The sequence below is a fragment of the Palaemon carinicauda genome, chromosome 17, assembly GCF_036898095.1.
Source record: "Palaemon carinicauda isolate YSFRI2023 chromosome 17, ASM3689809v2, whole genome shotgun sequence".
Classification (NCBI taxonomy): Eukaryota; Metazoa; Arthropoda; class Malacostraca; order Decapoda; family Palaemonidae; genus Palaemon; species Palaemon carinicauda.
This window is the reverse complement of record NC_090741.1, coordinates 42,387,412-42,410,478: the sequence shown is the minus strand read 5'-3', so window position 1 is coordinate 42,410,478 and position 23,067 is coordinate 42,387,412. Positions and strand designations below refer to the sequence as shown.

The window sequence follows — 23,067 nt, the reverse complement described above, 5'->3', positions numbered from 1 at the left end:
ATTTAGCAGAAATCTGTATTTTCCAAATTATAAAAGTCTTTTATTGTCACTTACGAATGCAAAACCATACAGTATTTTAAAATGGAATTAGACAGTGTTATAACCTAACCCAGGACTATACCCGATTGATTCCTTCATGGCAATCCTGGTTTTGTCTCTATGTTGCCAATAGTCTTTCTCAGAAATGTTTAAAGGCCTACTATTCTCTTCACCCCCGTTTAATTCCTGTGTCGTAAAAACTCCTGGAGGCAATATTCAATCTTGTAAATCTCTTATGAGACCTCTCGGGATTATTTCTTCTTTCGTCCTACTGGACTTCGCCTGTACAGTACTTGTTTTTGCATTAATTCACCTACATCATCATCATCTCCTTTGCGTCAATAGGCGTAGGATTGATTGATTGATTGATTAAAAATGCCTGAAAACTTTTAATCAATCAATCCTACGCCTATTGACGCAAAGGGCCTCGGTTAGATTTCGCTAGTCTATTCTGTCTTGAGCTTTTCAAATCAATACTTCTCGATTCAGAGTGCTCAGCTATGTAGGCGTGGGTCTTCCAACTCTTCTGACTGAAGATACTTCAAACTTTCTCTTTAAAATTAATCTAGCATTTTAGATAAATTAAATTAGAAATTGGAAATGATTTTGAAATAAAAAAGTTGCAAACTCCAAATGAGATTTTCCTTTTTAAACTGACCTACGGCAAGATGGAATTCTAGTGTGCTTTGTCCTAAATATTGTGGACTCTTAAGTGATTAGGGCGAGTGAAAGCATTAATTTTACACTATTGATTAATTTGTGATGTCTTTGTAGAAAAAAAAATATGATAGATCTTATTTTAATTTTCAGAGTTGTTTCAAGGGGTCCTGGGAATCACATAAGTTACTACACAAGAAGACTAGTAAGTGCACTTCTGTAATGTTTGATCTGATTTCAGTGAACCATTAGGAATGGGACTGTTGTATTTTTAACTTAGTCTATTTTATGTTTTTACAGTAATGAATGCTTCATGTATTTTGTTTAATTTATTAATGTATTAGTTGTTACTAGTTGTCATAATTTACATTACCAAATGATGAATATCAAGGGTTTGATATTAATATTATTACTATTGTTGTTACCAGACAAACTAACATCTTCTCTGTAAGAATTAATAGTATCAAAGCATTTTATTGGCAATCTTTCTTCTCTCTTATAGGCAGTTAATTTTTAGTGCTTGCTGTCCTAAAAATATTTCTTGCTTTATCTAGGCTATACAAGTACAGTACAGTATTGTAATTTTAAAGTACTTTGGGATTTTATTGAATACTGTACTGTAAAGTGTAAGCTTTTATATTCAACTCAATTTAAACAAATTTTGTCTTCTGTAACGTCTCACTAGATGTCAAAATTGACTTCTTGCTGTAGTGAGTGTCTTGGGCTTTATATACAACTGTATATTAATTTGTTCCAGCACTAAATACAAACTCTTTTGCTCTTTATTAGGGATATATTTTTGACAAAGCTTGAAAACTAGCCTTGAGACTTTTGGCGAGGTGGTACTACCCCACCAATAGTTAGGGGGGTAGGGGTTAGTACCAGCTACTTTGCTCACACACCTGTGTTCTATCATCACTTTTACCTTTGGCTCAGTGGAGAGTAGATGTTTGTCTTTCTCTAACCCCCAACTTTTTTTTTGACTGGGCTTTGACTAATTTGCTCTTTTAGTTTTTGTTTGTTTTCGCAGGTGTGTGTGTTGCTGTTTCGGAGAGGTGTAGTGTCGGGTGTTCCTCGAGGGCGGAGAACCTCTTCTTACGGTCTCTAACCCTTGTCGCAGGACAACCCTTAGGCTGGAGTCCTCCCCTAATCTTCCCCTAACGCAGTGGCTTGGTCCTCCTCTGCAGGAAAATTGTTCTTTGTGTGGATGCTCTTTTACCATATTAAAGTAGATGTTGCTTGCACCCTGTGAGGTCAGTAGCAGGAAGACTGCTTGCTGCCTACCCAGACCTCGACTTCGGTCTTGCTCATCTTTGCTGCTGATGACACATTTCCTCATTCTGCAATGGCAGCCGGCAGAGGGAGTGCAAAGTCTGAAGCATGTTCCTGCGCTTCCCTGGGGAGATCTTTCCCGGGTTAGGCTTTTTCTAGTGTTTTTCTTCAGTGCTGACGACGCCGTACTCCCTTGTTCTGCGATGGTGGCCAGTGAAGGGAGTGCAAAGTTTGAAGCATGTTCCTCAAGCTCTAGAGGGAAACCTTTCCCGTTCGCGGGTTAGGTTTTTCTCCCGAGTGGTTTTCTTCAACGCTAATGATGTCGCTCTCCATCGTTCTGCTAATGCTGCTTGCGTAAGAAATGCAATGTTGGAATCATGTTTCTGTGCCTCAGGGGGCACCTTTCCCATACGTGGGTAAGGTTTTCTCTGGAGTGATTTTCTTCAGAGCTGACGATGACACACTCCCTCATTCTGGGATGGTAGTCGGCGGAGGGATGGCAAAGTCAGAAGCATGTTCATGTTCTTGTGGAAGTTGCTGCTTCTGCCCCATCACCGCCTTCATCGCCTGTACCTGTGGCAGTTCCTGACCATGCTGACGATGGCGCTCTCCCGAGTTCTGAGCTTGCTCGGCTGGCGGATGAAGCGCTAAGTCCGAAGCTTGTTCCTGCTACTCACGATGGATACCTTTTCCATATGCAGGTTCGGTCCTCTCCGGAGTAGTCTTTGTCACATGGAATTAAGAGGGTCATGGACTCGTCCATGCCTTTCTCTACTGTAATCCCTTGGAGTGTTGCCTGTTTAAGCATCAAGATGTTACTAGCCCTCGGTGAGCTTGACTCTTCCAGTACCCGTCGTCCTGTTCTCCTAGCTGTCTTGTCTTGCCCAGCTGACTCGTTTCCCCTGTCTCCTCGCCTTGCCCAGTCCAGCTTGTCAGCTCGCGATCGCCTGTTAGCTTGCTTCCAGGTTTCTGGAGTTCCAGCAACCGTTTCCAGCTCCTGACAATTCCTCTACTCGTGATCGCCCTTCTGTTCTCTATTGTACTTCAGGACTAACGACGAGGCAACACAGACCAGCTTGTGACCAGGTTTCTGTTCGTGACCAGTTTTCAGCTCGTGAGCAAGTTTCCAACATGTCGCTGCAGGTCAGTTTGTGACAACTAGAATAGTGACCATTGTTCAGGGTCACAACACTGCCCAGCTCACGACTCTCCCCTCCGAGGTAAAGTTGCCTTCCGCCTTTGACGAACAGCACTTCCAGCTTGCAGTTAGAATCGCCGACAACCAGCAACGAGTCTTGGAAACCTTGACTCTTCGAGGTGGTCGTTTTCGACTTTGTTTGACAAACTTCTCTGGCGAGGATTGCAGACTGCTACCGGCTATGATCCTCACAGCAAGCAAGTGCACTGCTCTTCCCAGTGAGAGACGCTGCTTTCTCTGCTTATCACACAATAGCGCGATTACTTCAACGATCGCTTTTCAAGTCTCATAACGAGTCTCCTTATCTATACGTCACATGCTAGACTCTTTATCCAAAGCAAGAACTAGCGCTACCTCATTAAAACTAGCTATCAAGTCCCCGATAGCACACAGGTGTTCACTACTTCAGTGAGCTCTTTACGGCAACAGCACACAGAACTTCAACCTATGGTATCTACGGGTTGCGCTACTTCGGTAGCGCTTACCACATCATACAGTTGTGGGAGTTTAGCACACACTATCTTCTTGGAACCTAACCCAGCACTTGCCAGCAATGGGAGGTGTAGCACACTTGTCAGCCTTGGTACTTAATACCTCACTCTGAACTTGTTATTTTCACACAAGTACAGGGGAACGGATTCCCGATGCAATTCGTCTTTAGAACTTCTTCATATTAGCTTCGGTTTTCGATGCAACTCAAGAGATCATGCAAATGTTTAAGGGGCCGCACATGTAGACATGCAAACTACTTCATCGGGTCTCCGGTCCTCATCAGCATTCACAAACGTTCGACTCATGAACGTTCATTGGACCACTACTACTATTACTACTACTACTAGTTGACTTGCATGCCGTGTGTGTTAAGCAAATAGGCTGCCTCCTTGGGGGGGGAAAAACTTCTCTCGGTCTCGGTGGTGAAAAAACTATCGCTCGGCCTTTAGGCTGAAAGGTGTTAACATTTCCACTTTGCTGGTATTGTCTCTCCTCATACAGTTTCAAACTTACCTGTCCCCAATTGGAAGTTAGACCTCCTCCGTGGTGCATGATTCGCATGCTTCTATCCCTGAAGGATGCCCCGTATGATCCATGATGCCAAGCATCAGATCTTCACCCAACCTTGGCGGTTTTCCTGCTTGCGTTTGGTTTGGCCAAGAGAGTCTGCGAACTCCAAGGTCTTTCATGCAATGTCTCCCATTCAGGGCAATGGCGAAAGGTAATACTCAGCTTCATCCCTGAGATTTATCACCAAGACTCAAAATCTGGGAGTAGGGGATCCTAGATTTGGGGCCTTCCAGATTGGTAGTCTTGTAATGTAACCAATGATCCAGATCAACTGCTACATTGTTGTGGGAGGAGTTTGAGGTTCTACACCAAGAGAACTGCAGGAGCTTGTCCCCTAATGCCAGCACACACTATTAGCCCGGGAAGGTCAAGAGGAGCATCGCCAAGAACGGGATCTCTGCTTGGATTCGCAAGTTCATTGACCAAGCGTTGAACCCTGATCCTTCTCCACAAACAAGATGACCCTGAGCTCAGGATGTTAGGGACATAGATATGTCCCTAGCATTCAAGAAAACTACTGTGACGGACGTCCTACAAGCGCGTGTGTGGATGCGTCAGACGATCTTCACCGCCCACTTCCTGCTAGGCGTGACCCACAGGAACATGGAGACATGGAGACTTTGTTAATTGGCCCTGTGGTGGCTACACAACAAATTGTTTAAACACCTCAGGCTCCTTGATGGACAAGTATCAGATGTTGGAGGGCATACAGTAGTTTTTAAAGGTTTAAAGGCCACTCATGAATGGCAGAGGCAAGGGACAGTGACATGGCCCAAGAGACTAAGCATATATACATACGATCAGTGCCCAAACCCCCTCTCCACCCAAACTAGGACCAAGGTGGGCCAGTCAAAGGTTACCGATGACTCAGCTGGTAGACCTATAGGCTCCTCCAAACCCCCCATCCTTAGCTCACAAGGATGAATGACAAGAATAACTGGCTCTTAATTTCTTTCATCTTCCCCTCTCTGGGGGAACAGCACCTATGGTTCTCTAGAAGCTGGCCTTTCTGTTTGCAGTAAAATCATTATCCTTGTATAAGCTAGTATAGAAATATATACTTGTTGCGTCCCCATACCTTCTGGTGAGGTGAGGTTGGGTAACGTCTATTGTTGGTTGAAAAATTCCTACGTCACACTCTAGTATCACATGTTGCTCAGGCTGCTGAAGCTTACTTTTGCTATTAGGTTTTAGCGAGGTGTCAGGATTTTCCCTCTTATACGTGTGTATCACGAAAGGATGAAAACCCCGGGTCAAAAGCCAGGCAGTTGGTTAGGACTTCCATCCACCTAAGGGGTTAGTCATCTATAATAAAGAGAGAAAGGGTTTGTATTTATTGTCGGAACAAATTAAAAATTTGAAAGTAATTTTTATTTTTCCTAACGATACAAACCTTGAGGTCTTTATACTGTACAAATTTGGACCGTCATCACCTATTCCCTGGTAATTCCTGCCTGCAAACAAAATTGACGATAGAACATTGGTCTGTGTGCAAGCAGGGTAGCTGGTAACCCCCCCCCCCCACCTCCCTGCTAACTGCGAGGGGGTAGCTACACCTCGCCGAAAGTCTTATGGCTTGTCTTCCAGCTTCGCTGAAAGGTTTTCCCCTAATAAAGAGCTCAAGGTTTTTATCATTAGGAAAAATACAAATTACTTAATATTTGTCATATTTAAAATCATGCAATGTGTAACTTGACAATTTGGTACATGGTATGTAAGCCATTATCATAATTTATGAATTGGAAGATATAAAATTGCTAGTTCTGGTCTTTTACGTCTGGAATTATCTTTCCTTATATTTTTATTATTAAGAAATTGCCAGGTAATGCAGAAGATGCAACTATTTCACAAAGACCTGTACTGTTTATAGATTTTTTATATCTACTACTCTATTCTTCTAAGTTGCTGATTTAAATTTTTTTTTGTATCACATTGTGATTCCTTGTTGAAATATTATGTGTTTGTTAGTTGAAATGCTAGCTGACTTGTGTTTAATTTGTCTTTGCAGGAGCTTCAGACTCTCCGTCACAGTACAATCCATGGCCATTTTATATGTTTACGGGTAAGTTTTTGTAGTTTAACCAAGCTCACATTCATAGACTCATATAAGCATTCTCAAGTATATTTGTTCCAATAGGTATACAAACTTTTCGTCCTTTAAATTAGGGATTTGTCTTAACCCTTTTACCCCCAAAGGACGTACTGGTACGTTTCACAAAACCCATCCCTTTACCCCCATGGACGTACCAGTACGTCCTTGCAAAAAATGCTATAAAATTTTTTTTTTTCATATTTTTGATAATTTTTTTGAGAAAATTCAGGCATTTTCCAAGAGAATGAGACCAACCTGACCTCTCTGTGACAAAAATTAAGGCTGTTAGAGCAATTTAAAAAAAATATACTGGAAAATGTGCTGGGAAAAAAATAACCCCCTGGGGGTTAAGGGTTGGAAATTTCCAAAGAGCCTGGGGGTAAAAGGGTTAAGTGTCACTGAAATGGTCGTTGAATCTTTAACAATCTTTAACATGACACTGGGTAATAACAGGTGGAAAAGGGGGTACACTGGCCACCCACCTGCCACAGAATAGCCACTTTTGTCTTTGGCCGTTACAGGTACATCTGTATATCTTTTCTTACATTCGTTCGTGATAAGTATTTTTTTTCGCATTCTCACTTGTAAGTGGAAGAGCACCTAAAGGTAAGTACATGGTGAAGTGAAATTTGATCCCATTAGGATACAAACCTTATAAACCACTTGTTAAGTATAGTGAGTTGCCCGTACCTGCATGCCCTGTAGTGAAAATTATTCGTCTGTCGGGCATACCTGGAGAGGACTGTTCCATGGATGGTGATCCCTGTGTAGTTCAATGTCTTGAGTGTTCCCAGTGCTACCCTTGTGAAAAAACCCCCCAGCTTAGTGGTTTGTAACTTCCTTCTCAGAGGGAGCGTGATCTTATTGGTTGGCGCCTGTGCATCGCCAAATACCATTCACACCACAGAGACTAAATTACCTTGTACTTGATCATTGTGTGGGGATGTGAATGCCAACGACAGTTCTGTTTCTCAGAAGGGGAGGTTGATTGTCAATCGAGCCCCCATTCTTCATTTTATACTTCTGGTTGGTTTCAGTCCAGACCATACTTGCTCCTGAGGTGATTGAGGAGACCTCCTCCCTTGTGATGGAGGAGTGAGAAGTCTCTGGTTTTCAATACCCCAATGACGTCGGCGGAAGTGGAGAGCTGCGAGACTGCGTATTAATATGTGGAGGTTTTTGCCCTCCTTTGTGAGTGTAAAACATTTGGAGAAGCTACCGTGGCTCCAGTGACAGTCATTGATCGACTTTTCAGTGCCCCTCAAGGATCGAAGACCTCACTGGAGTTGCCATGGTCTGAACTTGTTTGCATGGCCTTGGACTGAGGGGATTTTCAGATCTCGGGGCTTGATAATTCACTTCGGTTTAGCCTGTCGAGTACGATCTTTTCACTTGCTCACTGGACAAAGGAAATTCCACGTACTGTACCTGAGGGTACGAGCTTGTTTCTTTTTCTAATTGACCCCTCTGTTTATGCAGTGACGGTGACATTATTGGACAGATTCAAAGCTGAAGGCATCATCTATTCAGCCCTTGTCTGCTGCCGAGGAAACCTCTTGTATGGCCATCCTCCAGGCTTCTTCTTAGATCAACCAGTGGGCCAGTGCAGTTACTTATTTTACCAACATTTTAGATATCTCAAATCCTAATATGATGGCGAAGAGCAACTTGTTGGTTTTGTCCGGTGCAAAGGCAGTGACCTCCATGGCACACTAGTCAGTGAACCAATGTGCCAGCTGGGTCTTTAGGAGGAAGGATGCGGTTGTTTCCAGGTTCTTGGACAGGACGTAGAGGAATGCCTCGTTGCTGCAGGCTTCATATCTCTCTCCTCAGGAGACTGTAGAGGCAGTGGTGAAGAACTAAAGGAAAGTAATGACTTCTCATCTACCCTGCAGTTACCTTCAGGGGTCCAAGCCTTTTGAAGGCAGCTATGGTAAGACCTTTGTCCCCCCACGCTGTTAGGATTAGCTTTGAAGAAAATTTCAGCATTCTCCAAAGCCCAATCTATACCTTTGGTTGTGTCTTTCTCTAGTAAAGGCTCTGACAGTGCTTCACTCTTTTCTGCACAACCTGTCCAGTTCAGGAGTGGCAGTAAATGTAAGAAGGTAGGAAGGAGACGCTGAAGTTGGCGTTCCCCCCCCATTGGGAAATGTGAGTGACATGGAATAGAGCAGCGGGTTGTAAAAGTCATTCTAGATGGATATCACCTACCATTCAAAGATCTTTGATCTCCCCTTACTTGCAGTGCGATGACATTCCAGAGTTACCATCCAAAATTAACGAAAGCTCTGACCTTGGTGATAGTGGTTAGCGCGATGGAAGAGAATAATGCACTCGAAGTCATCCTGGTTTTTACAGTCAACTCTCCTTTGTTAAATTTACCTGGGGCTGGATACTAGTCATAGACCTCTTGCTGCAGAACAATATTTTTTTAGTAAACTCTATTAAGTATCATGGTATTTACCATCTTAGAGGAAGACTTAATACTTTTGGTGAATAGGAAGAACAAATTTGCAAATATCCATCTGTCAGTCCTACAGAAAGCACCTCTGTTTAGCCCTTAACCCCCTTGCTATGATGACGTCGATTGACGTCAAATCATGCACGGTGCTACACATGATGATGTCCCGGATACGTTATTTACAAATATAAACCATATGCAAGTTAAAATCACTTGTATATCCTACAAAAGAGTACAACACATGGTCATGTATCACACAGTTCACTCTCAAGAAATTTCTATTATATTATATTTCTGTGTTGGCATACGTGTTCAAATCATACAGAAAGCTTTCTGTGAAGTGAGTGAGTGTGTGTGTGTGTATGTGTGAGTGTGTGTCTTCAATCGAGAACTCCCATTTCATCTGTGGCAATGACTTTTGGAAATATCTTTCCTCAAAGGATCGTGTTCCACATGGGCATCTCTACCAGCAATCACTGTAATGGTGTCTGAAGCATCACTTGTTGACAGCCAGCGATCCCTCTCTCTTGGTGACTGAATGATGAAAATGTGACTGAATGATGAAAACTTTACCAAGGGAGTCCCACTTAACTCCCCAACTCCAGAGATAATGCTCTTTTTGGATGCATCTAAAGAGGGTAGGGCCCACACCTAAGGTACAAAGATGCTTTAGTGGTGTTGTCCCCAGAAAAAACCACCTGCATATCATGGTGTTGGAAATTTGACCAGTGTTCCTGGCAATGCAGGCTTTCCAACATGCAGTAGTTTGATAGGGTACTCAGAAGAGCTGATAAGCAATAACACTACTTTTGTAGTGTACGATAACAAGCAAGAAGTGACTGTTTTATACATTAGCTAGTTGACAAAACAGGTGCATATCTGGGCAGTGGACAACGCTTTAGAGCTATCAGCGAGGTTCATTCCAGGCTAGGGGACTTTATAGGCAAGACATGTCTAGTTACCAGGGATAGGCTATACTCGTAGGTTCGGAGTAGTACTCGCATCCTCATGGGGTGTAAAGGATTCTTGCTCCTTGGTGATCACTTTAGATCAATCAGTTTGCCACACAGCTGAACAGGAAACTCCCAGTCTTCTTCTCCCCCATTCCAAATCCTTGGGTGGCGTTCAAGGACTCCTCTCAAGTACCATAGTTTTTAATGGATGTTACAACTTAGCTGAAGTTATACTACTATTGAATGGCTCAGGTTTGTATTGTTTAGAAAATTTGGGATTCTTGAAGCAATTTTTATTTTCGCAGCTATAAGTGTAGGTCCTTTGAGTTACATTTCCTGCTTTAAGCATCCCTCTTAGTCCCAGACTTAAATTGAAAATTGACTAGTCCAGTACACAGACAGGTTAGCGGGGCTTCCGCATATCACCGGTTGGTTTCTGTTACTACCTCGGTAACAATTCAAGGGCCGTTCAAGCTTGCACTGAAGCCATACTCCTATATAGAGGACTAAGGTTTGTATAGTTAGGAAAAATATAAATTACTTTAAAAATTAGTGTTATTTTAACCCTTTTACCCCCAAAGGACGTACTGGTACGTTTCACAAAAGCCATCCCTTTACCCCCATGGACGTACCGGTACGTCCTTGCAATAAAATGCTATAAAAATTATTTTTTTCATATTTTTGATAATTTTTTGAGAAAATTCAGGCATTTTCCAAGAGAATGAGACCAACCTGACCTCTCTATGACAAAAATTAAGGCTGTTAGAGCAATTTAAAAAAAATATACTGCAAAATGTTCTGGGAAAAAAATAACCCCCTGGGGGTTAAGGGTTGGAAATTTCCAAATAGCCTGGGGGTAAAAGGGTTAAAGAACAATATGATATATAAATGGGGAAGCCAGGTGAAGTTGAAAGAAATTTTTTCTATGCCATCTCTGGGAAGATCAAGAAATGGGAAGATTACACAAAGGCGAGTCCTGTGGCCTTTGAATAAAAATTGTGCTTGCAAACCGTTTATTTTTTTACAACAGGAATTTCATACTGGCCATTTGATTGATTTTCACATTACCCTGGTATTGTTTCCAACTTTATCCAGCCCTTTCTTTTGTGAGGCCATAGTTCTTATTATCTCATCCTCAATATTTATTGATTCTGGCAACTTGTGATTAAAGGATTGAAATAAATAACCACTTCTTATTAATAGTTTTCCATATGAAAACTGGTTTTTGCATTAAAGAAACAACACATTTATACTTGGTGTATGATTTTGAGAATCGTAAGTAATTTTTTTGTTACCATTTGGAAATGTTTCTAGAATATTTGATTCCTATCAGCTTCTACTTAGTTCACATATTTGTTGTGATGCTTATAATTATTTAAAGCATATTCATTTGGATCCTCTGCTTGTGGTGTGTTACTATTATTATCACTATTATAAATTAGTTTAATAAGACCACCAAAACATATTTCTAGACTTGCGGGAATGACCAGGGGATTTGTTCTTAAATTATTGGTAGAAATATTGAAGCTTGATTAAGTTGAAGATGGTGGACAGTTGAATAGGAAGAGAACAGTGGTGTTTGAGAGTGCAGAGAATTGCAGGTAACACATACAGTGTTAATGCAGCGAGGGCAGTGTAATACATTAGAATTAAAGATTTGCAGACTTCGAGAATCTTAAGAGTGAATGTGTTTTAAAAATACTAATAACCTATTATTTCTTTGGCCAAGTGAGGTCTTCAGGCAATTATTATTATATGACACTAATGCAAGACTAGACTATAAAAGAAAAGACAAAATTATTCTCAGTTATATAAAAGTAAAGAGGTTAGCATTCACCAATATGAAATGAGGGAGCTTGTATTTAGAGGACTGATGCTGTCATATATTGTACAGTCATCGAAATTTTTAAGCCCTTGTGTAATTAGGACATATTGATTTAGTTCATAGTATTAGTGCAAAGGTTTATGACATAATTAAAATGGTTCATGACCATAGAAAACCATCACAGTAAATAAGTTAGACAACAATAGTTGGTATCTCATTTTAGGTTTCCAGAAAAATTACTATTTTGAAATGCCTATTTATAATTTATAATTTGTCCTCCATCTGTGCCACAGGTAATTTACGACCCTATCCCAAGAGTGCTAAACGGGAGGTTCCGTCTAGTATAGGTCGGCCAGATTATGCAGATGACCCGCATGGGTTTCCTCATTCTGAACAGAAACTCAGAGGGTCCACTAACATTAAGTGCCTTTCCGATGAGGAGATTGAGGTGATGAGAGTAGCTTGCAAGGTGAGTAGACATTTGATTTAAATAAGTTGTCACATAGTTTGAATGAAGTGCTTTGCCTACTGTGGAAGGCAATATTTTCTATGTATGAATAGTTCAATGGTGTGTTTTATTACACACTTAGAATGAAGTGCAATGCCTATTGTGGAAGGCAATATTTTCTATGTATGAATAGTCCAATGGTGTGTTTTATCACACACTTAGAATAAAGTGCAATGCCTAGTGTGGAAGGCAATTGTTTCTATGTATGAATTATTTGATTATCTTTATGCTTATACAAACGTTTTATCCTTTATAATAGGGACATGTCTTCAACGGCACTGGAATGACCAGTGAATCGTTAACAAGGTACAGTACAGTAGTTGGTAATGGTCAGAGGGAAGCACTGCCCACCCACCAATCACAGAATAGCCACTTTTTTCTTTGGCCACAACCAGTACAGAATTATTGTTGCATTGGTCACTTCATCACATGATTGTTGGACCTTTTCTTACTTTGTTTGTGATAAGTTTTATTTTGTGAGCAATCACTTGTAAGTGGAAGCCCACCAAAATGTAAGAATGAGATGAAGTGGATTGTGTTCATCTGACAATGAAAGCCTTTGAAACTCCATGTGTTGCCTAACTTTGTGAGGCGGTGACTGTACAGTCTCCTCACTTGAGTGTTCTCACGATGCTGATCCCAAAGACATTGAACTTGGAGCATAACTTGTCTCGCTTCATGGTAGCTTCTCTGCCTTGGGAAGGAGTTATCCAATTCTAACTGTTACTCCTGTACCTGCTTGCCCGATAAAGAACATTGATTGTCTGGTGGCCGCCTATCACTGAGTGTTTCCAGGGTGGTGATCTCTGTACTGTATAGTGCTGTGTCATTGAATGTTCATAGTGCTCCCCATGTGACAAAACCATCAATGTAGTGGTTTGTGTTGCAGTGGGAGAAGCTGTTGTAGCTTCCTCATCCTAGGGAGCAGAGTTTGTATTGGTTGCCCAGACCACGACTTCTCTGTGACAGCAAGAAAAAAAAGGGCTGGTAAGGAGAAGTAGAGAAAGTTATTCCATAAATGGAATGCAGACCTACGCTATTTATAGGGGTATTACTTTTGGCAAAGCTGAAAGGACGAGCCATTAGAATTTAGTGAGGGTTACCTACCTAGCCTGCCAGAGAGCAGGGGGTAGTGAGGTAGCTAGCTACCCCCTTCACTCATACACCTGTGATTGTGCGTCACTTTACGTTTGGCTTGGAGGGTGAGCGGATGTTGCCGCTTTTCCTCCTTGCATATTTTGGACTGCCATTATTCTTTGTCTTTTTAACTCATTTTTTTCTTCTATATACTATACAGTACTGTATATGGAAACATTCTAAATGTTTTTATATAAATGTTGTAGCTTTCCTTACAATGTATGTTGCTGTCTGTGTGATAGTGCAGTACTGTAGCTTCTCAAGGGCAGAGAACCTTCCCTTCTGACCTTTTTCCCTTTGACATCGCTCATCCTGTTGGTGGATAGCCTTCCGTGTGACTTGGTTACCGCCGCAGGAAAATCGTCTTTGTTTGGATACTCCTCCGTTCAGCTGTTGTCGTCGCCTTCCCCTCTACGTGGAATCTACTGCTCACTTTTCATGGGCGGTCTGCAGTATACTCAGCGGGGGGAGCACCTTTCCCATTTGCGGGTTAGGTTGCGCTTCCGAATGGTTTCTTCATTAATTGAGTGAAATTATAAATTGTTTATGATTTAATTTTAAAGCTACATCTCCGCGGGGAACCCCCTACCCACTGGAGGGTCGATTGGTTCTCCCTAGTAGTGAATATTCTTAGCTGAATTGATTAGTTATTATTCTTGTTTTGTTACATTTTTTATGCTGCCGCTCTCCTCCCATCGATGTTGGCCAGGGAAGGGAGTGCGCAGTCCTTATTTTGTGTCTGCTCTTTTGGTGGATACCTTTCCCATCCGTAGACTAAGTGCTCCTCCCAAGGGAGTTTTTGTCACATAATTTTTTTTATTGTCCTCAGTTAGCGATGCTGTTCTTCGTTCGACAGAGATAGCTGATGTAGAAGAGCAGTGTTGTTCGTGCCTTGGGAATCTGCTGTCACTGCACCATCACTTTCCTGTCCCTCTGTGCCTGTGGCAGCTTCTGATCAGCACACCGTCTTCGAGGCCCTAGCTCCGGCTACGTTTTCTCATGCAGGACTCAATGCAGATCTTCAACTTGAACAAGGCTTGTTGATGGGAAGCTAAGAGCGCTGCCTGGAGGTCCGCCTTCAGGGTTTGGACTACATTCCCTTCCAAGGGAGAGTTATCCTCCCCAGGTATTGGATTGCCCTCCCTTCCGAGGAAGAACCTCCCTTCATCATCTTCATCTTCATCACATCGACGCCGATTGCTGTTGCTGTTTCGTCGCTTAAGACTACGCTGAGTCGACTCTTCCGTCGGGGGGGCGGAGCAAAGTCTGAGGCAAGTCTCTCCTGCGAGTGTTCACATCTCGTTCGCAAGAGAGGCCACTCATACAGACTCCTCTTCGGAGACCCACTGCTGCTTATCAGCTTGCTGACCCTCCTGCCTCTTTGGGGGTTTGTAACCGTGGTCTTTGACCCCACCGTTCACCGCCTTAGAGAGGCTCCTTTGCCTTTGGCGAAAAGACACCTCTTCGGAGGTTTCTCCCCATTCTGATCCTTCTGGTTCCCGATCTTCACCTGGTTCTTTGGACTTGCCCCCTTGTCAACGAACCCTGGTTCGCGACGCACCGTCTAGGTCTCTTTCGCAAGCCTCTCCCAGGGGAGTTGGCCCTTCCAAAGGGCACATCCCATCTCCAGATCATCGTTCAGGTGTTCCGACCTATTGAAGCTCGTCTTTCTCCAGTCTCGTCGATTGCTGATCACCAGCATGCCGATAGCAATCGTCAACTTTCTGATCGTCAGTTCGCCGATCTCCTGCCGATCGACGATTGCTAGGTTGTTGATCACCGATTACTAGCTTGCCGATTGTCAGCTTCTCCTTCGCCGATTGCCAGTTCACCGCTCGCTTGCTTGTCGTTGAATCCCTGTTCATGATGCACCTAAGATTCGCCATTTACCTTCGGCTCTTCGATCGCCAACTCGCTGATCATCGAGTCAACCCACCAATCAATGGCAAATCACCGCTTATTTCCTACAAAGACTCTGAATAACTTTTAACTTGACAGTCACACTGCTAATATTCTCAACACACAGCTTGTTATAGGCTGCCAAGGTTTAGCGAGTTGTTAGGGTCTCCTTATTTTTGGTACTAACCTACTCATAAAAGGGCGACCCCAGGTGAAGCAAAAAAGCCAGATTGGGAGGGACATCCACCCTCGTAATGGGTGTCACCCCTATAAATATCATAGGTTTGTATTCCAGTTACGGAACAAATGACAGATTCGTAGACAATTGTATTTTTCCTAACGATACAAACTTTTAGCTATTTATACAAACTTACCCACTGACCCTGTCCTCCTTGAAGTTCTACCTCCAAGCAAAGTAAAGCACAGTCACAGATGTGTGAGTGAAGAGGGTAGCCTCTCTCTCTCTCTCTCTCTCTCTCCTCTCTCTCTCTCTCTCTCTCTCTCTCTCTCTCTCTCTCAATCCTTGCTAATTTTAATGGCTCATCCTTTATTAATAATCAAAGGTTTGTATCGTTAGGAAAAATACAAATTATCTCTGAATCTGTCATTTTACTTCCTTTTCCTCATCTGCCAATCTCTTCCCAGCACTTTTTCTTCGTTAGACATTCATCATGGAGAGGACAAAAAAAAAAGTCACAAGGGAAGGCCTTTCACTAATAGTTCCTTGTGATTTATAGTAATTGCTCTTTTACACTACGGAGTGACGGCACTCACCTGCTAACAAGTACTGTGAGCCGGTGTTACACTTACAGCCGGGTAAAAGTGAATGGTGGGGAGTATGCGTCCACCTATCCCATTCTTATCATGATTTAGGACTGTTCCTTGTCCTTTTGCACCCCTCTGTGCTGGTGCGGAGCTCATGCATCTGCTGGTACCTTCAAGGTCGGTTAGCAATCATGGGGTTGTTGTGACAGCCATCGTTGTTTCCTCAGTTGCAGGTGAGTGATCCTACCTCCGACCAATCCTCACCAGTGTATGGTAGGCCAATAGAGGTATCATTCACACTACCTCCCCATGCCGATGCAGAGCATAGCCGGCGGAGTTCACATGCTAGCTGATCCTGCGGGTTGTTTAATGATGAACCAACTACTGCTCTTCATCATTATGCCATTATAGAGTTTTCTCAATGACTGGTAACTTCAGGGTCGGTAGCAAGGTGAGACAGGTGCAACAATGACCACTGTTTGTACCATTACCAGGTGCTAAGTCCTTTTGGACTGAACATGAACTCGTAAGAGGTTGAGGGTAAAGATTTGCAGAATGTGAAGCTATCTTCCTTTTCTTCTTCCCCTTCTAATTCTGACAATTCTTCTCAGAAGTAGTAGTCCAGGATGAATGATTGCAATATCTCCTCTCTTGAAAGAAGACGACCGTTCCCACTTGATAACCAATCCCGTGTGGATTAGGGCACCAGCTGTATCAGTTTGAGGTGATCACCTGTATCTATGACAGGTTACCTGTACAGATGGCCAATCATCCATACCGACAGTCCATCGGACCTTTGAGGGCCGATTACGACACAGGCCAAGTAATCTAGGAGCTTGAGTGCCCACCCTTTACCATTTACCTGGTTGATGGAGTATTGCTTTAGTCTTTTGTTTCCTAGGAGATACCATCAATTGGTCGTGATCCTACTTGCTAGCTCCCTGACTCGTTCAAGTTACTGGTTTTCGCTCTTGGCTTTTAAGCACAGCCAGGCTGACAACATAAGTTCACCAGGAGGAGAGTGTGGTATTGCTCTTGCTCTCTGGCATCAGCGACTGTTTCTCAGACATGGAAAAAGACTGTTCAGGACCCAATTCATCGCTTCCTCCGGATTGTTCATTCCCGGATGTATTTAGATTAGAGGGTTTTTATTCTAAGGAGGAAACAAATCCCATTATGGGTTGACAAGCACATAGTCACCAGCCATGAGGTGGTATTGGAAAGTTGGTTGTGTTAGCAATTTTGGCATTGAAACAATAGTTACCTTAATGATCGAATAGGTTTAATGATTCAGTAGGTGTTGGACTCCTCATCTACCTCTTAGAAGGGTGTTTTTGAGGCAGCAGTGAAAGGGGATGCCATGTATCTGCACTCCTTATTCACTGTGTGGTATCCCTCAAGGGCTCTGGCCTTTTGAAGGAGACAGCAGCCATTCCTTGTGGCTCTGGTATTAAGAAAGTCCAGCCTGTCTCTAAATCCCAGCAATGACCAACAGCAGCTTCTTTATCCAGAAGTGGATGGGCCTTGCTCCACCTTTTCTTGCTCTTCCCAGGCTCAGTCCAGGAGGGATGTTAGGAGGAAGCAGCGGGGAGGAGCGATGCAGAGATATGTCCCCTGCTGTCAGCAAGGAGGTGCCTTGCCTTGCCTTGCCTTGCCTTGCACATTCCCTCTCCATCTTCCATTCAAATCCATATCATACCTACCTGTCAGGTTCTATCTCTGGACATACAATATACAGTAGGTGGAACAATCCTGGATTTTTGTTCTGTAAATTTGTAGTAAGTATATATTTGTTGATTTCAGGTAGACCAGTTATTCATGCCAATTGTGAGTGAGTATAATAGTCCTAAATCATTAGTAATTCTGTAGATGAATACGCTTCATGATGATAATGGTTATCAATGGAGACTACTGAGGATTGAGGTGGACTTAGCTCAATTTCATAGAAGTAGGTAACTGGATGTCCCTTGTGACCATGAAAATCTCAACTGTTGACTGAATATCCCTCTTAAGAGGTTTGTTCTAAGCTGTTGTAAAACTACTGTATTCCTCAGTTGCCTACCAATTCCTATCGGTGACCTAGCCTAACACCTGCCTCATATTTATGTATACATTGTTTGGTTGAGTGGTGGTGACTTGGGCTGACTGGAGTCTCCACCTTTGCTCCTATATAGAACCAATGGTTAAAATGGTGTCAAATACTGACTGCTGTCTAAATATGAAAATTGAAAAAAATAGACACAGTAGTGTAGGTACTGAATAATGCCTTATGAAGATGTTATAAACCAAATTTAGAATGAGAGAATAATTTGACCTGTGTTGTATCAGCAGAGGAACTAATCTTAATTTAAATAGGGAAAATATATTGTGATTTTTCAACATTTTATTTTAGATTACTTTACATTGTTTTCTTTACTTAACAGTTAGCCAGAGAAGTCCTAGATGAAGGTGTCAAAGCCGCAGATGTTGGGGTCACAACAGATGAAATAGACCGTATAATACACGAAGCAGCAGTAGAGAGAGAGTGTTATCCATCACCATTAAATTACCATGGTTTTCCCAAGTCTTGTTGTACTTCAATAAACGAGGTTATATGCCATGGAATTCCAGATATGAGACCACTACAAAATGGTGATATATGCAATAGTGAGTAGTTGGTGGACTTATTTTTTTATTGTAAATATTGTTGAACAATGAGGGAATGCATGATCAAAATTGTATCAGACTTTAGGAGTTGATTTCTGTTTGTTCCGTCACTAATACAAACCAACGCTATTTATAGAGGATATAACTTTTGGCGAAGCTGAAAGATGAGCCATAAGACTTTTAGCAAGGGTTAACAATCCACCTGCTAGTTAGCAGGGTGGAGATTAGTTTGTTTCCAAGAGTCCTACCTTTGTAAAGCATAATGATATGTATTCCAAAGTGCCAAGTTTGACAACCTCAAAATTAAAATAAAAAACAATTGAATTATTCCTCTCCCACTGCCATGCCCCTCCAGTCCAAGATACCTTTGTACCACCATCTGCCTACCATGCCCCAATCAAAACAGTGGAGAACGAGAGCCAGTTCAATATAATAGAAGAAAAATGTTAATCACACTAGTTAATTTTTGCCTTGTGTTCACACGTACCCCTTTATACTGTATCTTTGTTTCTGTTTATTTGTAATCTCTCAAAGAACAATTTACCATTTCCCATATTGTATATTTACATTTGTACCTTACATAGATATGTCTTCATTGTTTGTTTATACAAATATTGTCTTAAAGGCAGTCAAAAAGTTTGTTTTTCAGATGGCCTGCACTACTGTACTGTACTCGGCGTGTTCAATGTGTCCTCAGTCATGATGATTAATTTATTATCTTAAATTTATTATGCTAGTTCAACAGATTGGCATACTGACGATATTCATTTAGACTGTAAGGATCCTCCCTTTCTGTTGAGAGTAATCATAAAAAGTACCTTGATTCTAAAAAATGGGATATGTATTTGTAGGACTATTAAATCTGATCCTAGTTTTCATGTGAAGTCATTCTGCAATTATGTTTGATGAAGAGTCTGCCAAGGGAGTTGTTGATGATGCTGTAGCCTATAGAGCAATTTACATCTTTTATATTGGTTAGATGTTCTTTTCCACCAAATGGGTCAGTTTTAGTTTTGTAGAGTTATTTCAAGCAGTTTTCTTGATGCTGGCGAGGACTGGAACAATGGTTCTTGCATAACGTCACTCATAGCAGATGATTTTCATCTACGGAGGTGCTGTGGCAAATTTGAATGAGCTTGATCTTCAGGGTCTCCTGTATACACGTTGGGTATGTGCTTTGTACGTTGATACACTGGCCTCAGAGCAGGGGAGATTATATTTCTTTGGTATTTATGTCATATTGAGTCCCTGTTTTAGCCTTTCACAGGAAAGTCTTTGGAGACCATACAGCATCTCCCAAAAAATAATCTATTTGAGGATTAATTCCATATTGATGAAATAACTTTTTTCTTTGCGACTCCAGCTGAGGAAAAACAAAAATTGTTCACCAAACTAACAAACCTTCCATTATTTATATATGGATATATCTTTTGGCAAAGCTGGAAGGTAGCCAATTGGACTTTTTGGTGCAAAGTGGCAACCCTACCAGAGCCTGGGTAGTGGGTGGCTAGTGGTACCAGCCACTTGTATATATACTCACGAGTGGTGAAACTAGTCACTTTTTTTTTTGGCTTGTAGAGAGTGGACACTCTCTCTCCTCAAGGTTGCTATAGACATTGATGAACATTATTGTTTTGCGCTCATTTTACGTTTACTTTCTCTTTTTCAATTATGATTGTGCTTGGTTGACAGAGATCGTACTTGCACGACCTTCATGTTGTCGGTAGACACCGATCCACAGTCTTTGTGTTTGACATGTAGAGGGCGTCGTTGCAAACAAGACTCTCCTTGTGATAAGTTTACAGAGTGGTCTGCCTCACAGTGGAAGAAGTTTGGGAAGTGCAGGAAGAAGAGGACTAAGTGCTATCATTCTCTCTCAGAGTCTAACTCAGAGACGAAACGATCACAAGTTTCCTCTTCTTTGTGCTCTCTCTCTCACCTCTCTCCAAGCTCCTTCTCGACTGCCTTCCTTCCTCTGGGGAATGACCGAGTGGGAACGCAATCCCTTTAACTCCTGGGCGATCTCATGGACTTAGGGGTGTTGTTGCTTCCTCTAGAGAAACAACTTCTCCTTCTGCCTCTGAGATGATCTTCTCTATTTTGGATGTTTTGCAGGATTGGCCGTCCTTGGGGATCTCCTCTTCCCTTTCGAAGGAAACGCTTCTTCGTCTCCTTCAACTTGGGCGGAGAGAGATTCTTCGTCTGCGGCCAACTTTGCTCTGGGCTTTTACAAGATTCTACTTTCTCTTTCTGGACAACCTCCTGCTGACGGCGAACCAACCAACCATCCGATGGCTCCGTTGTCTCATAATTTACAGACCTTTGTTTCTCTCTTTAGGAATGTTACCAGCTCGCAGGCTAACCCCCTTCCTACTGGTTCTGCAGACTATCATCAGGTGGACGATGCTTCATCTGTTGATTGATTGCGGTGACGAGATTTATCACCTCATCTTCCTGGTGGGTCAGAATGTCCTTTGTGGCAATCCAATGATGAGATCGGAATTTATTCTGATTGACGATCGCAGACGTGAGATTCATCACCTCGTCTTCCTGGTCGGTCGGGATATCGTTCACAGCAATCCAATGATACAGAATTGCTGCTATCATTCCCTTTTGTATTGATAGGCGAGGTGGCAAGGTTTCCCTCAATTACAGTCTAATACTGTAATAGGCAAACCCTCGTCAATGACTATGCCAGTAGTTGGACTTATCTGCCCAGCTAAGGGCGAGTCATCCATATATAGATAATGGAAGGTTGGTTAGTTTGGTGAACAAATGACAAATTTGTAGAAAATTTGTATTTTTCCCTTGCTAATACAATCCTGGAATTATTTATACAAATTGTTCTGCTATCACCTGTCAGACAATAAGTCCTGCCTGCAAAGAAAAAGTGACTAGTTTCACCACTCCGTTAGTATATATACAGATGGCTGATACCAATAGCCACCCCCTACCCAGGCTCTGGGTAGGGTTGCCACCTGCGCATCACAAGGAACTGGCTATCTTTTAATGAATTTTGCCAATGAATCTTCTATGGATTTGGACAGTCTATGGAAAGCAAAAATAACAGAATGGTCCCAGTCCTAGGCGTAGCAGGGTGCTAAGAATCTCCCGGTTTATGAATACTAAAGAAAAATTGAATTCCATCCCCTGAATATAGACCTGTGGTTGCTGAATCCCTCAACAGAGATCTAGCTAAAATTAATGTATCGTGCAAGTTATGGGGGAGAAAGTTGATTCCTAACAAAACTCTTAAGGTTCATCATGAGTGCAAGAGGGAAAAATTAATCTTTTTTTATTCTGAAGTCTTCATGTTGAAACTTCCCAGCTAATAGCATTTTACTTTTCAAAGGTAATCATGGGAAATAATAAATTTTACGTTAAATATCCTGCTGGTTTGTCTGGCTACAGGAAAGAAAAAATGCTTTTGGGAACATTTGAAACCATGAATTCAAGTTTAAGGTGATCAATGGGTTTACTTAAAAATATTTTTAAGTTATCATGTTATGTGTAATATAAAAACTCAATACTTTTACTTTTGCCACTTGTGTCTGCATTTTTTTGGTCATTCAAAGCTATGTACATCACTTTGACTGCTTGCCTTTGAGAAATTTAGCCACATGTACCTGGTGTGAAGTACTTGAGACTGTGTTGCTATATTTTCTCTTGTTTATTTTGAATTTTGATCAGCATTATTAAAAAAAGAAAAGAAAAAAAAAACAATTTCTGCTGTTCTATCAAATTTTATGTATTCAAAACTTGTACCTATCTTTTTCCTTGCAGTTGATGTCACTGTATATCACAGAGAATACCATGGTGATTTGAACGAGACTTTATTTATTGGAGAAGTTAGTAGTATAGCCAAGAATTTGGTTAAAACTACTTGGGAATGTTTACAAAAATCCATTGAAATAGGTATGATATTTTTTTTGTTTATCAAACAACTGAGTTATTGATGCATGGTGCATTTTGATTTGCTTAAGATATGATGTAGTTATGAAGAAGAAACCAGTGGAGTACGTTAATTTGCTTTGATTTCAGTACATATATTTTGGACTAAGTTTATTTCATTTTTGAAAAAAAAGTATTTGAATACTGTTTGTTAATTGTAATCGATATACACACTGTGTTTTATTATTACTTGTTGCATGTCATACAATTATTGCACAGAAAATCTCTTTATAAAAGTCCTTGTTTCAGTAAAACCTGGTGTAAAATATCGAGATATAGGAGCTGTGATCCAGAAGCATGCCCACGCACAGGGTTTTTCGGTGGTGCGGTCATATTGCGGCCATGGCATCCACAAGCTGTTCCACACTGCACCCTCTGTTCCTCATTATGCAAGTAAGATTAAGTGCTTAATTCACTTTTCCTGTAACAGTTTGCTGGTTGAAGTGGACTTGCTTAGAAACTGTAAACTGAGTTTCAAGATTTACTCCATATCTTTGGGTTCGCCCCACGTAGTAATCCAATGTCCAACTTTACCCAACTCCATCTTTGACCTTGCATTAATCCTTCAATTGCTGCTTTGTTAGTAAAGAGGCCTATCAAAA

General features: G+C 41.7%; 1 protein-coding gene across 1 annotated transcript in view; it reads left to right on the top strand.

Moving 5' to 3' along the window:
• LOC137656699 (methionine aminopeptidase 1) overlaps window positions 1–23,067 on the top strand; it is a 41,186-nt gene that overhangs the window by 2,675 nt on the left and 15,444 nt on the right. Inside the window, exons 2-7 of the mRNA XM_068390905.1 lie at window positions 850–901; window positions 6,237–6,290; window positions 11,853–12,028; window positions 18,292–18,514; window positions 22,298–22,429; window positions 22,715–22,858. Of these exons, the coding sequence (XP_068247006.1) occupies window positions 850–901; window positions 6,237–6,290; window positions 11,853–12,028; window positions 18,292–18,514; window positions 22,298–22,429; window positions 22,715–22,858 (781 nt within the window). The remainder of the gene's footprint in view (window positions 1–849; window positions 902–6,236; window positions 6,291–11,852; window positions 12,029–18,291; window positions 18,515–22,297; window positions 22,430–22,714; window positions 22,859–23,067) is intronic.